The 25,220-nt window shown below is 60.9% G+C and overlaps 1 protein-coding gene across 20 annotated transcripts in view; it reads right to left on the reverse strand.

Moving 5' to 3' along the window:
- The window catches only part of NCOR2 (nuclear receptor corepressor 2), a 216,405-nt gene that overhangs the window by 104,529 nt on the left and 86,656 nt on the right, over nucleotides 1-25,220 (reverse strand). For 19 of the 20 annotated variants that reach the window (XM_087423434.1, XM_087423447.1, XM_087423444.1 and 16 more), the window contains 3 exons: nucleotides 23,726-23,839; nucleotides 14,132-14,188; nucleotides 7,474-7,526 (listed from right to left, as the gene is read on the reverse strand). In XM_087423434.1, coding sequence (XP_087279560.1) covers nucleotides 7,474-7,526; nucleotides 14,132-14,188; nucleotides 23,726-23,839 — 224 coding nt within the window. Of the gene's footprint in view, nucleotides 1-7,473; nucleotides 7,527-14,131; nucleotides 14,189-14,726; nucleotides 15,116-23,725; nucleotides 23,840-25,220 lie in introns of those variants that run through there. The other variant, XM_087423448.1, reaches the window with a different exon arrangement.

The following is a 25,220-nucleotide window of genomic DNA, read 5'->3' on the forward strand; positions in this document are numbered from 1 at the left end:
CTGCAGGTTTGCAAAGGCCCTGAGGCAGGAACAAACTTGGAGTATCTTTAGAACGGACAGAAGGCCCACGTGGCTGGAGAGCACTGGGGAGGGACAGAGCGCAGGGGGAGAGGACATGAGCAGGGACGGCAGCCCGCTGTCCAGGGCCTGGGGGGTTGGACACAGTCAAGGGTTTGGACTTAACAAGAGACAGACAGCTGAGAAGGCCAAGAAGCAAAGAGAGCCCAGAGCGACGGGCCCGGGAGCACCGAGGTCTTGGTTTCTCCCTGGAGGAAGGGCTGATGCAGAGCTGGGGCGGGAAGCACACAGAGGAGCCCAGAACATCTTTAAGAAAAGAGGTGCCAAAAAGAACAAAAAAGATCAGAAAGACACAGAACCCAACCCGCAAGAATTTCCGATTACGAAAGGGGAGTGATGTGAACGGCAAAATAAATAAGAGTAGATTAAAACCGAAAGAATAAAATAAACACCTGTGAATCCACAGTGATATAAATAAACGACTGAATAAATAAATAAGTGCGGAGAAGGGTCGAAGCCTCCTTACGGAATTCTAACGCGTAAACGCGGAGGGATGAGGGAAAGAAGTGAAGCCCATCAGAGCACCACAGTTCTGATTGCTACAGGCAAAGATCCACAGACGAGGCTAAAGTTAACAGGCAAAACTTTGAGGAGAAACGGGAAATTTGCGTAGCCTCACAGCACCTTCCCCTAGATATTTACTAATCATCGTGGCAGTGTTAACTTGCATCCACAAACTCTCTGATGTCCCTCCTCCAGGAGGGGGAGCTGAACTCCCCTCCCCTTGGCAGCAGGCTGGATGGGCGACTTGCTTCTACAGCGCAGAGCACAGACGAGGAGGAGAGCAGCCCGAGGGAGGAGAAACACGGCACCACTACGCTCGTCAGGGAGCCAGGCGGACACCCCCAGTCAGTGTCAGGTACCCCTGATGGATGGGACAGGAAAGGCGTCTCGCTCACCTCTGTGGGACGCTTCCCCCAAATCCACAACACTGGTCTCCTCATGAGGTCACATCAGATAAACCCAAATTAAGGGACGTTCTACAGAATCCCTGACCAGTACTCTTCTCAAGTGTCAGGGTCAGGAAAAACAAGGAAAGACAGAGAAACTGTCACAGACCGGAGACCAAGGGACCCAAGGACGAACGGCAACCTGGGAACCTGGATCAGACCTGGGACCAGAGAACGGACGTGAGTGGAAAAATGGAGAAGATCCAAAGACCGTCTGTGGTTTAGCGGAGAGTGTGACTAAACCACGGCAACTTTCTCAGTCTGACGAGCTCACCAGCTGCCAGACGAGGTCCACATTAGGGGACGCTGGGTGACGGGTACACAGAAATTCTTCGCAACTCTTCTGTACATCTAGCTATTTTGAAATAAATAGTTAAAGAAAAAAAGAGGGCCGTGCTCTATGTTGAAATGCCACGGTGAGGACCAAATAGAATTCACTCCAGAGCCCACGGGGTTGGTGTCTGTCACAGGCTGAAATGTGTCCTTCCCATCAAAACAGAGGATGGCGTCCTAACCCCCATTCCTCAGGATGTGACCTTGTTGGAAATCAGGCTTTGACAGAGATCGTCAAACTAGAATAAGGTCATTAGCGTGACTCTACATGACTGGGGTCCCTCTAAAAGTGAAATCTAGACACGGGGACAGACACGCCGAGAAAGAGGACATGAAAAGACGTGGCGAGAAGCCAAGCAAAGACAGAGGATGGGGGTGAAGTGTCCACAGGCCGAGGAACACCCAGGGAGCCGGCGACACCGGGAGCTGGAGGCGGCGGGAGGGAGCCTCCCCGGAGCCACGAGAGACGGAGGCTGCGCCGAGCCGCAGCTTCCTGGCTCCCGGCCCCCAGAACCGGGAAGGAGCTGCTGCGTCTCTCAGCCTCCGGGCGGTGGTCCTCTGCCGGCCGCCCGCGGAGCTCCCACCGCGGAGAACGCCTTCAGCCAACAGCGAACCGGGGCTGGCTTCCCCGTAAGCACGGGGCCTGGCCCCAGAGGCACCCGCTCCCGCCAAGGAGGACAGGTGTCGGGCCGCAGGTTGCGAGCGGGCGCCATCCAGCCCCCGGGGCCAGCCTGCGAGCGTGTGGTGTGTGGACCGCCGTGCTTTCTAAAAAATCTGAACTTGGTGCCAGCATTGAAAACCAGAAGCTGTTACATAAAAAGCTGAACTTAAAGCTTCTCCTGAAAATCAGGCGATCTGGCCACATGCCCTCACGGCCACGGACTGGGAACTGAGGCCGGACTGCCCCTTTACAAGGGCGATGGGCTCGCCATTCGCCACAGTCCCCACCACTCCCTACTGCCCCACACCTTCCCGCGCCCAGAAGCATGCATCTGGGTCTCGATCCCCTAGACATCCGACTTGGGGCGTCCACTTGCCCAACATTCTTCCAGCAAACATTTTTTGAGTGTTTATTTTGTCCCAAGAAATGTTTTGGTATCGGAGATGTAAATAGCTTACCGCAGACGAATCTTTTCTGCTGAGATCTGTCCCCAAAAATAAGGAACCCAGTCTCTAGGAGGGCTCTGGAAGGGCTGACAAACCAGCAACTTGATGAGTTCGCCAGTGGAGGCATTTACGGGGTCTGAGAGATCTCTACAGTCTCGGGGAGAAGTCAGGGTTTGGAAAGGCACAAGCTGTAAGGAGACCACGGCTGCGTTGTCCGACTGGACTGTAGAGGAGCAACAAGGAGGTGGAAATTCTGTGGTCGTAGGAGAGTCTGGCCAGGCCCGGGTGGCACGGGCCCTGAGGTCCCTGGGGTTCTGGAAAAGGAAAGCTTGGGGCAATCAGGGGAGGCTTCCTGGAGGAAGGGAGGTTTGAGCTGAGCCTTGGGAGAAGCAGAGGAATGGGGTGGGCAGAGGTAAATGAGAAGAGCGCCGGGGCCCAGGGGAGTAGAGGATGATAGGGAACTTGAGGGGGTAAGGAGGGGTGTTCAGGACAGCCGGACCCCGACTGCTGGGAGGATCAGAAGGAGGCCGTCCATGCAGGGCCCTGAATGCCCTGGGAAGAGCCTGTCAGATCGGGGTGACGGAGGGTCTGAAGCCTGCTTCCTGGCACCAAGCACTCTTCCCAGGCAAAACAGACGCTCCCAGGACACCACCTCCTGACAAGCAAAGTGATGTGAGTCGCCCCCGCTCACAGGCTGGCGAGGAGCAGAGACTGAAGACCCAGGAGGGGAAACAGGGCGGCGTGCAGATCGGCTGGCCTCGAGTGTGGCTGTGTGACCCCGGCGAAGTTACTTAATGTCTCTGAACCTCCAGAGCAAGACCGCAGAGAGCCATTAACAGCACCCTACGTGCCGGCGTCCCCTTGCCGCCTGCACAGCCCTGCTCCTGCTGCCCCGAGCCCGAGGGTCTGCGGACCCCCCGGGGCCGGGGGCCAAGAGCCCGCAGCAAGTGCCCCTCGAGGCAGGGGCACCGCCCACCCCTCCCGACGCGGCAGGTGGCAGTGGGAGGGCAGGGAGGTGGGGAGAGGTGACTCTGAGGCGGCGACTTTGCCAGCATGGCGGAAAGTCAAGCGTGAAATTAACTGTAACCTCGCGGCCGGCGCAGACACGGAGAATTAACGTGACAGGCCCGGTCCTCGGGGGGGACACAGCCCGCACCCGGTGGCAGTCACAGCGCCAGGGGAGGAAGACGGGAGGCCCGGCAGGGGTCGGGGGCAGGGGAGCCTGGTGGCGCTCTGCACCCTGAGGAGCAGGACGCCCCCCCGCCCGGCCTGATCCATCTCGCTGTCGTTATCCAGCTGTCACTTCACCCCAGACGTATTTATTTATTGTCCGTCTGCCCCGCCGGAATGTGAGCCCTCGTCACCGCCGTCTCCCCGGGGCCCAGAACACTGCCTGGCACACAGCGGCTGCTCGATAAACATTTGGTGAATGAATGAATGAATGAATGAATGAGGAATAACTTTTGGTCTCTGCAGACAAAGTGAAAAGAAGAAAAAAAAGTCGAAGGACGTTCCCACGTGCCCGACACTGACCTCGGCACCTAGGGACAGGAACTCACTGACCCTCAGGAACCCCAGGACACAGGAACTATTATATCCCCATCTCACAGAGGGGGAAACTGAGGCACAAGGGCCCGATGCTCATGGCTCTCCAGCTCCCACCTCAGGGAGCAGTGTTGCCGTCCCCACAGATGCCCAGGCCCCAACCTGGGTGCCCGGGGACCTCCCGCCCCTGACCCTCCACACCCCACCCCCGGCGGCTCCCACAGGGCCAGGGATCCCCTGCATCCCCCCTGCTTCCTGGACAGCTGCAGTGACCTCCACTGAGGCCTCCCGACCCCAGCCAGCCCTTCGTCCCTGCAGCCACCAGAGTGAGCTTTCAAAACAAAAGCCCCATGACATCAGCTCCCGGCACCAACCTCACCTTGGGCCTCCCTTCTACGTAAATAATAAAACCCAACCTCCTGCCTGCCCTGGGTGGTCTGCCTGGCACCCTCCTCTCCCTCGCCTACCCCCTCGGGCCACGCTGGCCTTCTCTGTGATCCCACCAGCTCAGTGCAGCCCCAGGGCCTTTGCACTGCCTGTTCCACCTGTCCGGGAGGTCCACACGGCCATCTGCCGCTCAGCCCCCAAGGTCCCCTCAGCTGTCAGGTCCTGCCCTGATCCCTGAGCTAAAGGCACCTCGCTTTCTCTCCCATCACCCCGTTTACCGTCGTCACAGCATTTCTAAAGTGAACGGCTGTGCCGATTTAATGATGACCACACTGACGTTAAAAATACAGAAGTGGGGCCCGGCCCCGTGGCGTAGCGGTTAAGTGTGTGCGCTCTGCTGCTGGCGGCCCGGGTTCGGATCCCAGGCGTGCACCGACACACCGCTTCTCTGGCCATGCTGTGGCGGCGTCCCACATAAAGTGGAGGAAGATCGGCCCGGATGTTAGCTCAGGGCCGATCTTCCTCAGCAAAAAAAAAATAAAAAACCACAGAAGTGGTCATGATTTTCGTGGATAACTAAGAAACAAAATTAAAATTCTAAGAACAAATCAGTTCAAATAATTTACTTACCGATATATTTTTCTAACATAAAGTGGATCACTTATTACGTAAGAAACCCTAAAATAATCCCTCTCTATGTTTTAAACTTGAACATGTTCATCTGTGATTCAGATTTGGAACAAACTTCACTAGGCGGCTGGTTACCCACTCAGCCAAAATGTGCTTCAGGATGAAGACCAGGGGACCGAAGAATAGGGCATTGGCTCAATAAGCTTCCAGTCTTACTCTGCTTAAACAGAGACGCAGCAGTGTCCTATCTGCTAATGTTATTTGAATGGACACCTTTTTCCTTTTTTATTTGCATTCTATGGCTGTTTTTATAACCTGAAATCATCCACCTTATTCAGCTTAAAATATTACTCATTTTTAGTGATGAAATGTGTATAAAATTTTCAGTATAATAATATCGCCATCAAAAATTGTTATGTCAGGGAGCCAGCCCTGTGGCCGAGTGGTTACAGTTCTGCGCGCTCCACTTCAGTGGCCCAGCTTCACTGGTTCGGATCCTGGGCGTGGACCTACACCACTCCTCAGCCATGCTGCAACAGCGACCCACATACAAACTGGAGGAACACTGGCGCAGATGTCAGCTCAGGGCTGATCTTCCTCACCAGAGGAAAAAAAAAAAATTATGTCAAAGGGGAAAATACAACTAGATCTATCACAGCATAAAGAGCTTAAGACAGCCATGTGACCAATGGATTTCCTATTAGCTGACATTTTCGTGTTTAACTCACTCATTTCTGTCTCCACTGTGAGACATAACTTGATGCAGGTCTGGGTCTCTGTTTGTTCACAGCTGAATCCCCAGGTCCTAGAGCTGGGCCTGGCACACAGCAGGGGTTCAACACATGTGTGCTGAATAAATGAATGAGTGAGTGAATGAATGAGTGAACGAATGAATGACTGAGTGAATGCTCCCAGCAGCGCTGCTCAGACACGAACACACCCTCCCCCAACCCACTGTGACAAGCCCCGAAAGCCCCCTCGCCCTTGCCCACCCTCCATCCAGGACCCCACCGCCCACAGTGGCCCCAGGGTGAGGCAGGTCCCGGGAGGCTCAGACAGGACTGCGGTAGCCCGAAGGGAAGACAAACGGAGCTGAGTGAGGACGGATCTGGTCCCTGAGCAGAGAACACCCGCGAGGCCAGACAAAGCACAGGCCACACAAAACAGAGACGCCAGCTGGACCAGAGCCCCAGCGGGGGACACTCTGCCGCCCCTGCCAGCCACAGGCCAAGAGCGACTCGGCATCCTCGGCAGCTGCACCTGAGCCCACCCGGGCCAAGGACCTCGCCGGCAACAAGAGATCTTCCAGGCTGCTCCATGGGTCACTGGGAGCTGCAGGGAGTGGCCGTGTTGGTCACCAGAGCTGGCACTCAAGACCAGGAACAACAGAAGGGACCTCCCGGTCCACTAGTCCAGCACCAGCAGATACTTAAAAACCAGGGGGAGGTCTGCACACCTCCAGGGATGGGGAGCTCACTACTGCACATGCAGCCTGCAATTCTACCCCAGCCAAGCTCAGTCAGGCCCGGCTGGACGGCTCACTGGACCAGCTAAGCACCGCCCTCTGAGGTCACACAAAACACCTGCACCCTCTCACAATGACGAACCTTGAACAGTTCAAAGACCATGATCCCAAAGAGTCCACCTCCAACCTAATGCCCCTGGAGTGTTCATGGCCACAGGGTCCCCAAGGGAGAGGGTCTGCAGTCCCCTTTACCTTTTTGGTTCCTGGATCACAGCATGAGGTAATATCCCCTTCTCAGCCAAGGAGGATATGCTCCCATTAATGCATCCCAAGAAAAAGCCAACCCTTCCAGCAGCCCCATCTCAATGCCGTGCTCCCAGCTTGAAGACACAAAGCCACCCACCCCAGCACAGTCCTGGTGCCCCTGTCAGGGCAGCTCGGCCCACGCTAACTGCGTGTGGCTCCTAACTGACATTTTCTTCTCTCCCAGCATCCATCTGGGAAAAGGCCCCATCGATGGGATACATCCTACTGGCCACCTCAAAAGCTTCCAGGTCCGGATTAACACTCCAGCTGCTCCACCCTGGGCCGTGCCACAGACGGACCCCTGTGCAGGCTGCAGGACACTCCCAAATACGCTACAGCAGAGCCCAAACCACAGGCCCGTGCTTGCCCCGGGCCCCCACCCCACCCCCTTGAGCCCACCCCCACCCCGCCCCCCCCCGGCCTGTGCACGCAGCGTCCTCAGCGCCCTCCCTAGCCCAAGGTGGGTTTCCCGAAGCTTCATGGGGCGGCCCCCTCGGCCCCTCCCCACCCCGGGCCGGCCCTGCTCCCATCCTAGGCCCTCCCTGGCCCAGAACCACTGCCCAAACCACCCCTCTGCCCTCCTCCAGCACCGGGAACCCGCAGCCCACCCTGGCCTCAGGCCGGGGCACCTGTCCCAGCCCGTGCGCCTGCGCGCTGCCCGCGAGTACTCACATTTTGATGTTCTCATGATACTGCCTGGTGTCGGAGGGCTGGTTGTACAAGGGCTGCGGGGGAGACAGAGGGACGGACGTCAGGGCCAGGCCTGGGCTGCCACTGCCCCAGTGCAGGGCCCAGCGGCCGGAGCTCCCGCCCAGGGCCACCTCGGCCCCGGCGCCCCCGGCCCGGCACCGGGAGCCGTGCGCCAGCGTGAGAACCAGCGGCCAGCGGGCAGGACACGGAACGTGGGGACCCGGCCGAGAACAGGCTGTAACTCTCCAGGCACAGCTGTGGGCACCACGACCCCCGCCGAGGCCGTCGCGCCCCTGGGGGCTGCGGTCAGCAGCGGTCGCCACCAGGGAACACCAAGGCACCTCTCTGCACCCCGCCCCGTGACGTGCCGCGTCACCCACCGACGGGCGGGGGACGAAGAAGAGGAACAGGCCAGCAGTAGTGGGGAGGGGGTGACAGGGCGGCTGGCACACGTGTGCGCCCACGGCCCCGGCCCCCGCAGACGCCCAGAGCCGGCCAGGCACCGTGCTCCGCCAGGAGAGGGACGGGGTCCTGCAGCTCTGCCCACGCTGACCCCACGGGCCCACGGCCGGGAGGGGTGGGCGGACTGGGCCGCGTGCGGGAGCAGCGCCCACGGCCAAGGCGGCGGCTGCGGCAGGCCGCGAGGGCGCGGGACCGAGCTAGCACCGCATGTCTCCTGCTGGCCGCACCGGGGTCGGGGCGAGGGGCACGGCCTGGGCTCACGTCGTAGTCCTGCCGGTTCTGCCTGTGTCCCTGGGTGACTTACTGAAGCCACCTGCGCCCCAGGTTCTCTTCCGTAAATGGGGTTCAACCCACAGGGCTGTCACGAGGGTCACTGAGATAATGTGTGCAAAACTCTCAGCCCAGCGCCTGGGGCCGGAAACGCCCGAGAGCGTCATTCCCGCCATCGGGGCAGCGACCGTATCAACAGCACCAACGCTTCCCGCCTCCCTGCGTCCACCCGCCCTTGCTGTGGCCAAGGGAACAGTCGCAAACTTAACGGAAGCAGAGGCCTGGAAGCGTGTCTGCATTTCTGCTCCCCTCTGGTTCTCCTGCCCCTGCAGAGAAGCGGGCCGGCCCGGCCCGGCCTGCCGGAGGCGGAGAGACGACGTGACGGGCAGCAGCACCACCCCAGCCAGGGCCGGCCAGAGCCACCGGCCGACTGCCCAGCTGGTCACGCCTGTGAGAGAGCCGAGCCCAGGTCACCAGAAGGCTCAGCTGACTGCCTCACTCGTGGGAAAGAGTAAATGGTTGTGGCCTCACGCCCTCAGATGCGGGGCTGGTTTGTTACTCGGCAGCAGCTGATACAACTGTCATCCCCACTCTACAGACGAGAAAACCGAGTCCCTGAGAGGTTGCAACACTCACCCACAGCCGGTAAGAGGTAAGCTGGAACTAGAATCCCGTCTCTGAAGCCCGGCCCTGGAGGGAGGGGTTAGCTCCTCTCTGCCTGCGCCCCTCCCTGCGTGCCCCTCTGTGTGTCTGTGTGTCCCTCTGTGTCTCTGCGTGTCCCTCTGTGTCTCTGTGTCCCTCTGTGTGTCTGTGTGTCCCTCTGTGTCTCTGCGTGTCCCTCTGTGTCTCACTGTGTCCCTCTGTGTGTCTGTGTGTCCCTCTGTGTCTCTGCGTGTCCCTCTGTGTCTCTGTGTCCCTCTGTGTGTCTGTGTGTCCCTCTGTGTCTCTGCGTGTCCCTCTGTGTGTCTGTGTGTCCCTCTCTGTGTCATCCTCTCTCCCTGCCCCCATGCCCACGCACGCAGCAGGGGCCTCCCGGGGCAGCCACGGATGACGGCGGTAGAGGAACCAGGCACAGAGTGTGAGGGGTCAAGCCGGGCAGTGCAGGACGAGATGTGCAGTCCCGGAGCCTCGGGGCAGGGCCCAGGGTAAGGGGGGCACGTCAGGCTCCCCCAGAACTCCTCCCCAGGGACGGAGTTGGACACCCCTTCTGACACCCACAGACATCTCATGACTCCAGCCGATGGGACCACCCAGAGCAGCACGGCCACAGGCCCCAAGATGCCCGGGCAGGGAGCGGCCTCCTGCCCTCCGTGGACAGGCTGGGGTCCTCGAGGAGGCGCCTCTGCTGCCCTGGGCAGTCGGGGGCCTATGGGTGGGTGCTGTAGGCAGGCTTGGCTGATGACAACGTCACCTCTCTCTGGTGTCCCCCAGATTCCCGCGTGGCATTTCACCACTGGGCTCAGGCAATTCCAGGCTCTAAGCTCAGCGACTCCCGGGGATGGAAATGTCATCCGGGGCTGGCACAGGCCACCTCTCCCCACACCAGTCAGGCTGCCCTTCCAAGCTGCGTGGCTCTGGAGCTTTCAACAGGAGGGCAACCAGAGAGCCCACAGTCAGACTCACTGCAGAACTTCCCAACTGAGAGGGGTAAGATTACTGCAAAAGGCTGAGAGCCCTCATCTTGGAACAGCAAGGAGCCCCACGAGACGCCCGCGCGATCTCCCAGGCGTCACACGCCGGCGTCTAACCCTGGGGGCTCTGCATCAGGACCTTCATGTTGCCCGCGTGGGCATGGCCAAACGGTTCCGTTTCCAGGAACAGACGGCCTGATGTAAACGACGGCGCCTCCCTCACGGGCTGTGTGACCTCGGACACATGCCAGACACTCCGGCCTCGGCCTTCCCGTCTGGAAAACAGGCGCAGAGCAAACAGGAGCCAGAACCACGGCCCAGGAAATGGCAGACGTGGCGGCTGCTCTGCCTTGGTTTGGTTTGGTTTTAAAGGTGGCGAACAGCGGCGTCTCCACAGCCTGAGGAGGGGCTGAGGGACCACATGCAGAGACCCCGCAGCGAGTGATGGGGGGTCTGTTTCTACAAGACGGGATGGGCCAGGAAAGGGGAGACCACCTTCCAGAAGGGCAGCGGGGTCCCGGGCAGCCTCTGACCCGCCAAACCCGCCGGGAAGGGAACCACTGTCACCTGCGGGCGCCTGCCCTGCGGGATAAGACGGGGACAGAGCCCCCGCCCCTCGAGGGGCCTTCAGTCCTGCCCTTCAGTAAAAGGCCGGAAGAACCCAGAGGACTACGGGGTCTCACTGGGCTCTCTGGGGTAAACTGAGACCTGGGGGAAGGAAGACTCTGGGCCCAGAGCATCCAGGAGGCTGTTTGTTACCGTGGCGACGGGCCCCGGGCAGCCATCCATCTGGAAGGCGTGCAGGGTGGGGAGGGACCCAGACACATCCTCTGCCACAGCACAGCTCAGGGGAGGGCACGAGGGGACCCCAACACCCCTCCTCACCACCTGCAGGGGGCCGCACGAGGCCAGCAAGGCTCCTGTGTCCCGGGAGGCAAGTCCCCCACGGCAGCCGTGAGGCGACCTCGGCCCCCGACCCGCAGCTCTCCTCTGCCCCCACCACCCCTGCCTGGGGGACACCACCTCAGGAGGAAAACCCCTTCCAGGGACCCGGAGGAGCAGGGCTGCAGTACGACCAGGAAGGCCACCCTCCTGACAGGGGCCTGGCCTGTCGTCGCCCCCTCCATTTCCTCCTCTGAAAATGGAGGGCAGCCCAACCCTCAGAGGCAGAGAGCGGAGGGCGCAAGGCGGGAGGCCGAGCAGGACCGTGAAGCCCTGGGCAGACACAGGCGCCATGATGACTGAGGAGGACTGGGTCTCGGGGAGACGAGGGGTCCCCTTCCCCCGACTCCAGCCGCCCCAGGCGGACTGAGCTGGACGGAATGAAAGTCGGCAGGGCCCTCAACCCCCGGTGACACCAGGTTCTTAAAATGACACCTCTGAACAGGAAGGAAACTGCTGACTCGAAGCGGCAGGAGGGGAGGAGGGGGCTGCGGCCACCCACGCCCCCACTGTCCCCTCCCCCAGGCCGGGCCGGGTCCCCGGGGTACTGGGATGGGGCGGTGACGCAGAGTCCTGCTCAGAGCAGCCAGGCTGTCTTCTCTTCCAACGCAAATGTCTCCTGGGCCCCAGCCTCCCTCCCAGGGGGTCACAGAGCGCCCACCACTACCCTGAGGCGGAGTGGCCTCTCCCTCGGCCGAGTGTCCCCAGCTGCAGAGGAGAGACCCCGGGATTCCCAATGGCGCGGCCCAGTGACCCGAGACCCGGGGTCGGCAGCACCAGGCCCTCCACGGCCTGAGCTCTGATTCCTGGGGGGCATGGAGCAGCCCCTGCAGAGGGTGCACTTCTGGCCACTCGAGCCTTGCGGCGACTAGACCTGTGCAGAGCCGGCCGCAACCCCACGGGCTCAGCACACCTCCCCGCCTCACCTCTTGCTGTGTGACCCCGACACTGCCCTCGCTGAGCCTCATCTAGAACATGGACGGTGACACTTGCACGAGGCCTGACACAGTAGGTCCCTGTCAACGTGAGTCCCCTCCCCAGCCCCACTGAAGGCCACCAAGCCAAGAGCCTACTGACTTTGAGAGGACTCCAGTGACAGCCACGCAGCCACCAGACACTCCAGACCTCAGCCTCCTGTGCCACCAGCCTTGAGGGAGCCTCCGCTCTGAGACCCCTAAGCAGGGGACGACCCCCAACCCCTGAAGACCTAGAAAAGAATCACCGGCTTCTGAGCCCAGCAGACGCCCCGCCTCGCTCACAGGGACGCGGGCCCTGCGTCCCTCACTGGCCTCTCCGGCCTCCAGACCCAGCGACTCCATCCCGCCCCTACTTAGGAGGCCCCCAGGACTCATCAGGTCAGGAAAGTGGAGAGGGGGCACCTCCAGGTCTGGAAACAGTTGGGTACCACCTCTAGTCCTCCACCCCTACTGGAAAGAAGGGGAAACTGAGGCAAGCGGCAGCTTCCTGGTGGGAATGGAAAACAGTGCAGCCACCATGGGGATCGAGTCTCGCAGTGCAAGAGGCTAAACGCAGACTTAACACGATCGGGCAACTCCAGTCCTGGGCCCAGACCCACAAGAAATGAAACATAGGGCCACACAGACAAGCGTCCATTCACGTTCGTAGCCACTTTAGCTAGAACGGCCAAAAGCAAAACGATCTAATGCCCGTCAGTGCACAGAGGGATAAGCTAAACGGGGTCCGTCCGCACGATGGAATGTTATTTGGCCGTAAAAAGGAAGGAAACCACGACACCTGCTACAATGTGGATGGGCCTCGACCGCATGACGCCAAGTGAGAGGAGCCACACACAAAGGCCACAGGGTAGGACCCCACCGATACGAAACGTCAGGCCAGGCCAGGCCACAGAGACGGAAAGCAGGTTAGCGGTTGGTTAGATGGGCAGGAGTGGGGGGCGGGAGTAAGGACGTGACAGTTAAGGGCACAGAGTCCTTTTTGAGATGGTGAAATGTTCTCAAATTGTGGAGGTGGCCGTTCACATCTGCAAACATACTAAAACCACTGAATTGTACACTTTAAATGGGTGGATTGTATGGCACGTGAATCACATCTCAATAGAGCTTCTGAAAAGAAAGGCTGCCAGAGACATCTCAGAGATGACGCCCAAGGGGGAGCAAGACCCGGGCTGGGAGCCTGCCCCCTCCCGGGAGGGGCGCTGGGCTCTGCCCCCGAACCGTAGGAGCCCCCCTCCCGGGCTCTGCCTCTGAGGGACGGGCGGCAGTGACAGGCCAGCCGCTCCTGGTCCCCAGCGGCGGGAGCAGACAGACCCCAGGCTGAGGAGCAGGCCGAGAGCTCACCCTCCCGAGTGTTCACACGGCCGAAAGCTTCCTCCGGGCGAGGGCCACGCGAGCGAGCCCTCCCCTCGCCTCGCCCGTCCCTCTGAAGAGCCCGCTTCCTCACTTCACAGACGGGAGCACCCAGCCCTCCCCCGGGCCGCTCCGCACACTCGCGGGGGGCTGAGCGGAGAGGCTCCCGGTGTGGGAGGCTGTCTTCCCGCCCCTGGGCACACGCACGCCCACCCCATTCCCGCCACGTGCACGGGACCTCACGCCCAGCCCCTGGACACCCAGGGCCGCCCACAGCTCTGGCCGTGTCTCCAGGGGCCGAGGCTTCTGCTCCCGAGGCTCTGGGACTCCAAAGCCACCAGCGGCAGTTTCCATGCCCCCTCATCCCATCTCTGGTGACACATACACGTGCCGGGCGCCTGACAGAGAAGAGGCTCAGGGCCTGCTTTCCGGCTCTGCTGCCGACATGGCATCTTCCCGTCAGTAAAACAACACCAACAACAGTAATGATAATAATAACAACAGCTAATGCTCAGCACTTACTCTCCTTCAGACACTGTGTTCAGTGCTTTACAAAACAGGGTTCATCTTCACTATGACCCAACGGGATATGTGCCATTATTATCCCCATTTTACAGCTGAGGAAACCGAGGCACAGAGAGGTTAAGAGACCTGCTCAGGGTCACACAGCTACAAAGCGGTAGATCTGGGAGCTGAACTCAGACCATCTGGCCCGGAGTATGGGTTTCCCTGCTGAGCTGGACCAGACAGGCCAGACTCCAGTGTGCCACTCTCCTCGCAGCCGGACCGGCTGGGCTTCGGAGGGCAGCAGGAGTGCCACGGCCCCCCACCCCACCCTAGCTGGCCCACCCGCCGCTATCTGCTGGCCCTCTTTTCAGGAGGGTGTATTTCCTGCTTCCTCCAGACAGTAGACGACTTCCTCCCTCCCCTCCACAGCCCCCCTGCCGCCCACCCACCTCTCCAGCAGGAGGTGGGTGCTGCTGCCCCCCACCCTGTCCCCCGGCTCACCAGCTCCACCTGCGGCCCCAGGCCTTCCAGAATCCGGTGCGCAGCCTCGGCCTTCTTCTGCAGGGTGACAGAGAAGAGGAGGAATTAGAACACACACACACACACACGCACGCACGCACGCACGCACGCACGAGATTATAAATAGAGACCTCCCGAACAGCAGGCAGCTGCCCAGCCCAGCACGCAAGTCCCCGGCCCGGGGGGTGGGGGGCGCCCCGGGGCCCCCACATGCCCTCCCCAGGCGGGAAACAAACACGGGGGCCTCCATACCCCGCAGGCCCTGGCAAGTCCGCCCAGTTTCGATTCTAACAAACGCGCCGTGTTCTCGGGGGCCGCCCCCCAGCCCCCAGGCCCGACTCCCCGGGCCCAGGGCTGCGGGCACAGCTGCTACCAGCCGGCCGACACTGGCAGGCCCCGCACGCCCTCCTCTGCCTTGGAAGCGGGCTGGGTGTCGACAGTGACCTCAGAGCTGGTGCCGCCGGCGAGGGGGGAGGGCGACATAGAGGCTCAGATACCCTTTCCAGGATTCTTGTGTTTCACAACCATGTGACTATTTCTGATCTGCCCTGCGGCCTCCCCGCCCCCCTCCACTCACCACCCGGGACTTATTAGGAAAACAGGAACATGTGGCAGAGGGCTCGGTGGCCGTGAATTCAACAGGCTGGACCTCCGGGCTGTGATGGTGGACGCTGCGCCTCGGCCAGGCCCCGCCAAGCCCCGCCCGGATCAGCAGGGCCTGCTCGGAGGACATGGGGTGGGGCCGGCCTGGGCCAGCTGGGGGAGGGGGGACGGGGAGCTGTGGAAGGTGGCTTCAAGGAGCCTTTGTTGGATCCGGGCCACTATGTGCACGGGACAGCAGGGTGCCCACGGCGCACGTGGGAGACCAAGGCCCTCCTCCACCCAGGTGGCCGGGCGCTCCTGACTCAGCCCGACTCGGCGAGGCCGCCCACAACAAGTCCACCATCAGATGGAAACCACCCCCAAGGATCCCCAAACCCAGACCCAGGGAAGGGGTGGCCCAGAGCCCTGGCGAACGTGGCTGACCACAGAGCTCCAGGCTCGGGCTCCTGGCGTCACACGGGTGCCGGGGCCAGCCCCCTCCCCCGCCCCGCCCCCGTGTATGTAGGTGGGCTCAAGCTGGCTCCTAGAACTAGCTCGGCCTGGAGCCTGGGCCCAGCCCACCCAGGAACACAGCCATGCTCTCGGCCCCGCTGCGAGAGCCAGAACCCCGAGACCAGCAGCCTCGGGGTGTGGCAGGGGCCGGAAGATCGGGGAGCAAACGCTCACTGCGACTGCCGCCTTACTGAGCAGCTACTCTGAGCCGGGCACTGAGCACACGGCCCGCGTTATTAACGTTTAAATCGTGCGTAAACACAATGCGAGGCAGATACAAGACATAGCCCGTTTCACAGATGATGAAACTCAGGCACAGAAGGAGGACGTGGGGAAGAAGTCCTTCTGATCTCCAGGCTCCACGAAGAGAGGAGGACAAGGGCCAGGTCCCACCCAGACCTCCTCTAGGCTCAGGACCGGCATCTCTGTGCAGGGGGGCAGGGCCCACGTGGACAGCCACCACAGCCCACCCTGCCCCAGCCGCATCTTGAAGCAGGTGTGTGTCTGCTGCGGGGTACCGAAGATGCGAGAATTCCCGAGCCAGGGCAAGCGAAGGGCTGGGTATGGGGCGGGGAGGGGACAGGGCAGCTCCCCAAACACCCCAACCACCCAGTCAGGACAGGACACAGAATGAAGGAGGCCCAACCCCCGCCTGCAGTAAACCCAGTCTAGCGGGCAGCCGGTCAAGAGCGGTGATGGCAGATTCGCACACTCGGGGAGAGAAAGGTGCGCGTGGTGTACTGGGGAGGCACACAGCGGGGCGAGTCACTCTATCGGGAAAGGTAACAGGAGAGACACATAGCTGGGTTTCGAAGGATGAATAGGAGTTTGTGTGCATTCATGAAGCTCTGTAGGGATCAGCAGCACTGCCCATCTAGATGAAAGGGTGACACCCAACACAGGAGGGCAGGGCTGGAGTGGCTGGGCCACGGGAACTGCCACGTCACACCACTGGGCCTGGGTCTTGGATCTGGACCCGGGGGCCCTGTGGGGGCTCCAGATGCCTATGTCCTAGGAACCATGGTGGATTCCATCTTCGACCACATCCCCACTGTCTCAGGAACACAGGGCCCTGGAGGGGGGCTTCCTGCAGCCCTGGAGAGGAGAATGCGGAGGAGCCTCGTCCCGACCCGCCCGAGCCGCGGGGAGCCCGGGCACCCCCCAGAGCCCTCTCCCTCACAGACGGTGCGAGCGCCTCTGCTCCTGACAGGCCTCCCCCGCCTCGCTAAGCCCTGAGTGACCCTGGGCCTTCTAAGACGCAACTCAGTTTCCAAAAGACGGCACGGCCACAGCTGACCCAGAAGACGCCTGTCAGGAAACAGCCCTACAGACGCTGCAGCGCCAGAGACGGGACGGCGCAGGGCCGGCGGCAAGGGCTGCCCGCCAGCCGGCCTGAGTCAAATCCCCTGCTAACCGCGCGGCTGGGGCCTGACCTCGGCTTCCTCACCTGTAAGACGGGCTCACGCGGCTGCTACGGGAACTAAATGGGCCGGCACTCGTGACTCTAAACCCAGGACCTGGCGCACAGTAGGGCTACGTAAGGGCTGGCTCTTACTATTGCCGTTAACAATAACGACAAGGCCACAGCTCAGACCAGGTGGCCCTACATGCATGAGCCCTGTGCTGGGTCCTCTACCTGCTCCCTGCGTCTGGATTCCTGCGGGAACCTCCGCGGAAGGTTCTAGCGTCAGCCTCATCTACACAGGGGGAGCCGAGCCTTGGGTCATGCAGCCGCCTGGAGCACACAGCTCTAGCGGCAAGCAAAGGCTGGGACCCTGCGGGCCCTGAACCTGCTCACACACAGATGCATGCGCGCACACACACACGCGCACACGCACACACACACAGACACCCCGTGTTCTCCGGGCGTTTCCTCCACCTCAGGCCTCCACTCCCCTGCTCCCGGCTTCCTTCCCTCCCCCACCCCCCACTCTCTGGTCCAGGGTGCAGGGGCGGGGGTGGGGAATCTGCTTGTCCAGGCGGAGCTGGGGGTGTCCTGCTCTCGGGCCCCTCCCCAGATGGACTTTCCCTCACATCTGTCCATCAGGCCAAGGTCTGGGAGTCGGCTCGACTCTACCCCTCAGCATGTCACGGCACCTGCTGGGCCTCGGTCTCCCCATCTCCCCCGGGCACCAGACCCCCAGGACTTTGACACGGATGCTCTGCAGGGAGCAAAGGGACGTGCACGTTGTCACTTCTCTCTCAACGTCCCTCTGCAGAGGGAGGGGAGACACCCCCTGGAAAGGGGCATGGCCGGGGAACAGACCACAGACTCGGCCCCGCACAGGCTTCTCGCCAGCCCGAGAACCCAAGCCAAACTCCTCGCCAGGGTCCCCAGAACCCCGGTGCCCGAGGTCACCCTGCTCGGCCCCCAGAGGACATACTCAGGAGCTCTCGCCGATGTGGGGGGGAGCCCGCCGAGCCCCCCCACGGCTTCCGCCTGCCCCAGGGGCGGGGGGCAGCTGGGGTCCCTCTCAGGGGACCCCAGAATCCACGTGGCCTCCTGATGGCCAGAGAGCCCAGGGCCTGCTAGGGTGTGAAAGACCTTGGTCACCTTCGCAGACAGGTGCTCACAAGCCCCGGGGACCCACGTGTCAAATGCTACGCCTACATCTATAAACACACGTATACGTGTGTGTGCCCCACGGGCCAACTCGTACACACACGCAGTCTCATATGTCTACACAAGGCACGCACAGGTGCAGACATGCATGAAGCAGAAACGCACAACCACATGCATGCCCCACGCACCCCAATTTGCATACACGCACACCGCCACCCACGTGCACCTACACGTGTCACACAGCTGCAGCTGTGCCCATGAATGCACGGCGTACAAATGCACAGATAACCACGGTGTGCCCTACATACCTGACTCATATACACGTGTACTCACACACGCAGTCATCCATGGGCCCACTCAAACATGACACACACACGTGCACGGATGCATAAATGCACGAATAATCACATGCCCGGACACGCTGACCACACACACATGTGCACACAGCCACTGACAGGTCCACATGTGTACACGCGCGAACGCACACGTGTGCTGTATACGTGCCCCATACGAGTTGGCCTGTACACACGTGTATTCACATACATATGAGCACAGCCGCCCATAGTCACATGTGCTCATGTGTGCACTGCGCACACACGCACATACACGGCTCTCCTCTGGGCAGGGGGACCAGAGCCTCACCCTGACCAGCTCCCTGGCCTGCCCCCCTCCACGGGACCCCCACGCTAGCTCCTCAGCTGCCCCCTGTGGCCTGAGCTCCTCGCCTCACCCCCCAGTCTGCAGAGTTGGGGGCAGCACCCAGCTACCCAGAAAGCCCGAGACCCCAGCATCTCGCTCCAGCCACCCTGCCCTCCCCCCGACCCCGGGTCCATCACCTGCCAGGGCCCGGTCTGAAGGTGAGCCCTGCAAACGGGCATCGGGGTGCCTGGACCCCCAAGATGCTCTACAGAATGCTCCCTGCTCCTGGTCATCACTGAGAGTATTGTCCACTTCGCCCTGCTTAGTCCCAACCACCGTGCTTACAAACTTCACCAGTAAGATGCTCAAAATCTAAGACAAGAAAGACTCGGGTCTCACTCTCCGATCTCCTCGTCACTCAGCAATCAGGGCTCTGCCTCCTCACCAGCTTCTGATGGGGTCACAGTCCTCTCCACTGGCAATACCCTCCTACCCTTTCCCAATAGTACCCATTTTTGCAGACCAAGCTCAAATCCCATCTCCTCCAGGAAGTCCACCTCAATTGCCCACTGCCCTGAACTCCTACCGCATCAGCGCCACGTGAACCATCCCTCATTTACACATCCCTCACTGCTGCTGCGGCTGTCTGTTTTCTCCAAACTCAGAGCATCAGCATCCTCCAGACCACCCGGTCTCCACCTCCCACCCCACATGCCCTTTGAAGGTCAAACGAGACCCCCAGCCCCTCTGCGCCTTTGCCTGGGCTGGGACCCCCACTCGAATGCCCTCCTCCGCCAACGGCCCACCCACCGCTTCCAAGAAGCCTTTCCCAACCCCCCCCCACCCCATTCCTGCCCCTCGGGGCCTGCAGCAACTCTGCCTCCTGCTCCGCCATCTGTGTGCACCTGCCCGGCCCCACCCAGGCCGGCAGCTCCCAGGAGGCAGGAGGAGCCTGGCTCAGCTGCGGCCCCCCGCCCCGCCCCAGTGCAGGCCGGTGCCGCATCCCTGAGTCCTGAACGGATTTGAGCCGGAGCCCCAAACGCAGAGCAGCCGGCGGGGGAGGAGGCTGCGCTTTCCAGCACGCGCGGCATTTAGAGCCGGACCCTTGTCGCTGCCTCTGGGGGAACCAGCGGGGAAGGAAGGAGGGTTAAATTCAATCCTACTGATCCCCCAGGAGCGGGAAGTCCTGGCTGCTCCTGCAAAGGCAGCTGAGGGGCCCCCGCCCACCCCCCTCCAGCCCCTGGGGTCCAGCCCAGGCGGAGGGGCTTCCCTCACCTCCACTGGGGCTGGGGCCAGTCTCACACCCCAAACCAGAGTCTCCCCTCCCCTCTGCCATCCTTCATCTGTTCAACAAGCACTTAGTGAGCACCTACTGTGTGCCAGGCTCTGTTCCAGGTGCCGGGGACACAGCGGGAATAAAAGGGACCAAAAGCCCTGCCCTCCCGGCGCTGCTGCACAATACATGGAATAAACAAATAAAACAGGAACCACGTCCTGCGAGAACAAGAGCGCAGAGAACACCAGAGCCGGGAAGAGGAGGAGCGGGGTTCCAGGGTTCTCAGGATTAAACAGAGGGTCAAAACGGGCTGGAAAGGGGACATCTGAGCAAAGACCTGAAAGATGAAGAGCTAGCCCAGCGGGAAACAGGAGCCTCAGGTGGAGGGTGCAGCCAGTGCAAAGGCCCTGAGGCAGGAGCGCGCCTGGGTGTCCAGGAAGAACAAAGCCCGAGGGGCTGGGCAGAGAGAGGGGTAAGTGAAAGGAGAGACGGGGGATCGGGGTCAATGAGGGCAGAAATCCCCAGATTAACGGTGTGCCCACGTGTGGTTCTGTGGGTGTGATTATGTCTCCCCCACCAGGAAGTCAACATGAGTGGGCTGGGCCCAAGGTCACCGCTGCGTCCCCAGGGCCTGGAACAGTGGCAGGCCCAGAGCAGGCGTCCAATGACAGGCTGCTGAATGAATGGATGGACGGATGGATGGAAGGACAGGACGAGTGTGACCACCAGTGGGGTGGGGCCTGCTCTCAGAATCCCAGGAACCAGGGCTGAGTCCTCGCCCACCACCCACCAGCCGTGAGGCCTCAGGAAACTGCCCAGAGCCTCCACATCCCCATCTGCAAACAGGTGTGTGTGGGGGGGTGGGGAAGGCCCGGGACCCCACGCCATCAGGACACGTTGGAATGGAATCAGCGTAAACGGCCACAGAGCCCCAGCCTGAGGTGCTGGCGCAGAGAGGGCGATGCCAGCGCTCGGGACCCTGACGCGGTCCTCACAGCCGGTGGGGGCACAGGCTGCAGTGCCTAGCCAGCCTCCACTCCCCCACCTCTGATCTAGTCCCCCGGGCAGGGTGGGCCTAAGACCCGGCCCTGACCAATCCGTGCAGTCAACCCCCGGCCTCAGTATTAGCTGAGGATGAGCACGTGACTCCAGCCAGCCAATGAGAGCCAACCCCAGGACTATAGCTGAGACACCTGGGGAAGAGTTCCCTATCTGCCCTGGGAGGGTGATGGGGCCTGGCCTTGCTGACAGCCGTTTTTCCACGTCCTGGGGAACCCTGCCTGAGAATGACGTTGGCAGAGAGGAAGCGGAGATAGGGAGCGAGAACCCCCAAACGGCTTTATTTGAGCACCTGGATCCACCCATACCTGAAGTGGACTAACACCGACTTTCACTACAAGACTCCATAACCCTGTCTTTAGCCTCAAGCAGTCTGAGCTGAGTTTTCGTCTCTCGTATTTAAGAGTCTCATCTTACTGGACCTTCCCTGGCACCTCCCTTTCGAGTTTGCAAAGCCCTCCCAGCCACTATCTCAGTCACATCAGCTCTGTGACCTCAAGAGTGTGGCCAGGACCCAGAGCAACCAGAGATCTGAACTGAAATAAACCACCCAGCTCCTCAGGGCGTGGGCTGGACTGGAATCCAAGCCCCTCACCCCTACCCACGCAGAAGCTGCAGAAAATGGGGCAGGAGGATGGGCAGTTCTGGCAGAGAGACCACCCAAGTAAGAACAGGGAGGGGGTGTCAAGTGCTATTGGGGGAGGGGCAGGGCTGAGGCCAAGGAGCTGAAGACCAATCACATCTGCAGCCACAGCTCTTTGGGGAGAAACCATGAGACACGGAGGGGACCCCACATTACTGCTGAGATAATGCCCTGGGAAACGGAGGCCTGTCACTGGGAGGGGGGGGGTAGAGTAGGCTCCCTGCAGAGGGCACCAAAGACCCGTGCCTGGAGCCCACCTGGCCGGGCAGGGCTGGGCTCCAGCCTGCTAGAGTCTGCTGGTTCCCAACAGGCTGAGCCCCCAACAAGGGCCAAGAGCACTGTGGTGACGTCCTGGGCAAAGCCACCAACGTGCCTCCACAGCTGCTACAGACAACCGTGCCTGCTCTCCCAATGGAGGATCAGGGAGGGTGGGCAAAGGGGCTGCCTGGGGTGACACATGTACAAGCCCTGTCCTTGTCCCCTCCACCACAGGCTCCTGGAGCCTGCTCAATCCTGGCTCAGAGTCCCAGCCTCAAAGCTCACTTGCTGTGCAATCTCAGGCAAATCAACTTCCCTCTCTGAGCCTCGGTTTCTTTATGAGTGAAAGGGAGAGAATAACAGTACCTGTTTCATACAGGTCTGGAGAGGATTAAATGAAATCACTCAAAACGTAAACAATAACAAGAAGAAAAGAACAATGACGACTATGATGATGACAACAATCACAGCACAGCTGGCACGTCCTCAGTGCCAGGTACTGTTCTAGGACACTCCATACTGAACTCACTAATCCCCACACCACTGTACCAGGCAGGTGCTATAATTATCATCATTTTGCAGGTGAGGAACATGAGTCACAGAGAGGTTATGTGATTTGCCCAAGGTCACGGAGCCAGGAAGGGGTAGAGATGGGATCTGCACCCAGGACATCTGGCTAAAGCACACGTGGCCCCTCAACTCTCCTATCACTATGATTGTTATTAGTGTCACTTGGGGAGGGGGAAAGGGCATGGGAGGGTGACCAGCCCACAAGGCCCCCAGCAGCCTCAGTCTCAGGCTGCATCTATTGCTGCTTCAAGAGGCGGAGGCATAGCCACACCAGTTGATCCAGGAGTCCCCTGCCTGGAGCTACAGCCACAGGCCCAACCACGTGTTCCCAGGCTCCAGAGCAGACATGCAGCCCCATCTGGACTCTGGGCACTGATCTGGCAGCCAGGGGCAGATCCCACAGCAGAGAAGGCTGGGAAGGGTGGCCAGGAGCCCTGGGCAGGAGGGGGACCAGAGGAGCCAAGGCAGGGAGGAGAGATCCCCCATCTGTCACACGTCACTGTGTGACCTCAGACAAGGACCAGTCCCTTTCTGGGCCTCAGTTTCCTCATCTGTAAAATAAGGGAGGGGACTCAGCACACACAGGCCCTAAGCACACCTGGAAAGAGTCAACTGGAAATCAGGGAAGCCGAGCTCTCATTAGCTTGATGGGGATGACAGGGAGCTCACCACCACACCAGATACCAGGGTCCGCTTCGGGGCAGCTCAGGCCCTGCGGGTTCAGCCCCTGGAGACACTCTGCTCTGGGCACCGTGAGCCCCCTGCAGCAACCGAGCCCCACCACACGCCCAGCAGCTGCCCACCTTGGATCCCCGGAGCCTCCACAGCCCCCACAGCCCCTGTGTTCAACCATCCCAAGGCCCTTCTGGGCTAAATGTCAGCAGAGGCCCGTGCTGACGATTCAGGCCCTGGATCCCAACAGCCCGCGGGTTCAAATCCCAGGTCCACCACTTCCCAGCTGTGTGACTTTGGATAAGTCACTTAACCTCTGGGTCTCCGTTTCTCCCTGTATTAAATGGAGACGATTACTGTACCCACCCTCCTAGGAGTGCCCATCGCCTGAGGAGGAGCAGCTCTTCAGTCATGCTTGCTGTTGTTCTTGATAATAATATGACCACTGTCTTCCCCGAGTGCCTCAGTGACTGCCCATCCCTCACTGACCACAGGCCCCTGAAGCTCTCCCGCGACCGAGGCCCACGTCTCCATGCTGCATCCCCCAGGCCAGCCACAGGCCACCCAGTCCACACGTCTGAGCATAACGGCCACGGCCACACCAAGACGAGTCTCCACTGGCCGCCCTGGCCCCTCCCCGACTCACAAACCCAGGTCTCTGTGTGTGTGTGTGTGGGGGGGGGGTTCACAGGCCCCCATTTCACAGGTGGGAAGACCGAGGCCCAGGGAGAGCCAGACCCTCCAGGGTGACAGCCGCCTCCCACCCGGCGGGGGCCCCGGGGAGTGGGTGGCGGGGCGTACCCGGTTCTCGTCGTAGATGATCTGCACCAAGCTGCGGTGCTTCGACTCGATGGGCGGCGGCGACACAGGCTTCTCGGGCTCGGGCGGCTTGGCGGCCTCCTCCTCCAGCTGTTGCTGCGGGAAGGGAGAGCGTGGTGAGCACGGCGGGCGGAAGGAGGAGGCGGCCCCCACACCCGGGCTGCTGGCCGCGCACAGGAAGTCAGGCTGCCGCTCACCATTTCCTCTGAGTCACCCCGGGACTCCGGAGAGGCCCCGGCTCGCGCGGGGACGGCCCGGCCCGGGGCCACCTCCCACCTCCAGGCTCTGCTGCCAGCCTCCCGGGTTCAAATCCCGCCCTGGTGACATCACTATGTGAGCACATGCAGGCAGCCTCACCCGCTGTGCCTCAGTTTCCCCATCTGTAAAACGGGGCTATTGCTGTGCCTCCCCATAGGGCGGGGTGAGGAAAGGATGAGCTAATGCCCGCACAGTGCAGCCTGGGGCTCACTACAGGCCAGCCGTTTTTATCCATTATCATCACCACCGGCACCATCACATCAGGAGAGGCCGTGTAGACTCTGGAGCCACACTGTCCAGACTGGAACCCTGTTTCTACTACCTACTTGCTGTGTGACCTTGGGAAGCTACTCAACTTCTCTGAGCCTTGCTTTCCTCATCTGGAAAATGAGGACAATTAAAGTTTCTACCCTAGAGAGGTGGCATGAGGATTAACTGAGCTGAGCCACGCAAAGCAGTCAGCACCTAGCGAGCAGCTTCTCCTCATCATCACTGTCATCGTCACCTGCCCTGGGGGCTTCACCCTGGGCCCTCCTCCTGCAAACACCATAAAGGGCATCCCTTCATGCTGCGTCTGCTTAAGCCAAAAATGAACAAAGAGCTTAAGACACTGGCCCAGGGTCACACAGGAGGCCAACGCCCAGGTGTGCAGTCTGACAGGGCATCTTGGGTGAGATTAGAACACTGCTCTCTGCTGGTGATGTGCACACAACCTGTCCGTGACCGTGGAGCAACCATTATGAACCAAAAAGGCAGCCAAGAGGACAGCAGCACGGAAAGAGCCAGAAAATCCAGTCTGGGCTTCTGCCGGCACAAAGGCCTGGCAGTTGAGCCGAGCTGCCTCAGCCCCACAGCGACCTCTGGTGGCGGCTTCCAGGGGGGCAGCCAGCACTGGCAAAGCATCGAAATCCCTCCAAAAAGTGTAAAACAGACAAAGCGAAGAAATGGAAGAAGTTCACAGGCAGAAAGGGCAGATGGAAGGAGAGTTCTCCCCGCCCAGTGAGGGCCCCTCCTGAGGCCCCTGAGACACGCACAGAGACCTTGCTAAGAACTCTGCCAGGCCGGGCCAGCCCCGTGGCTTGGCGGTTAGGTGCGCGCGCTCCGCTACTGGCGGCCCGGGTTCGGATCCCAGGCACACACCGACACACCGCTTCTCCGGCCATGTTGAGGCCGCGTCCCACATACAGCAACCAGAAGGATGTGCAGCTATGACATACAA

Source organism: Ceratotherium simum, chromosome 35 (assembly GCF_057802395.1).
Source record: "Ceratotherium simum simum isolate JZ-2026a chromosome 35, ASM5780239v1, whole genome shotgun sequence".
NCBI lineage: Eukaryota > Metazoa > Chordata > Mammalia > Perissodactyla > Rhinocerotidae > Ceratotherium > Ceratotherium simum.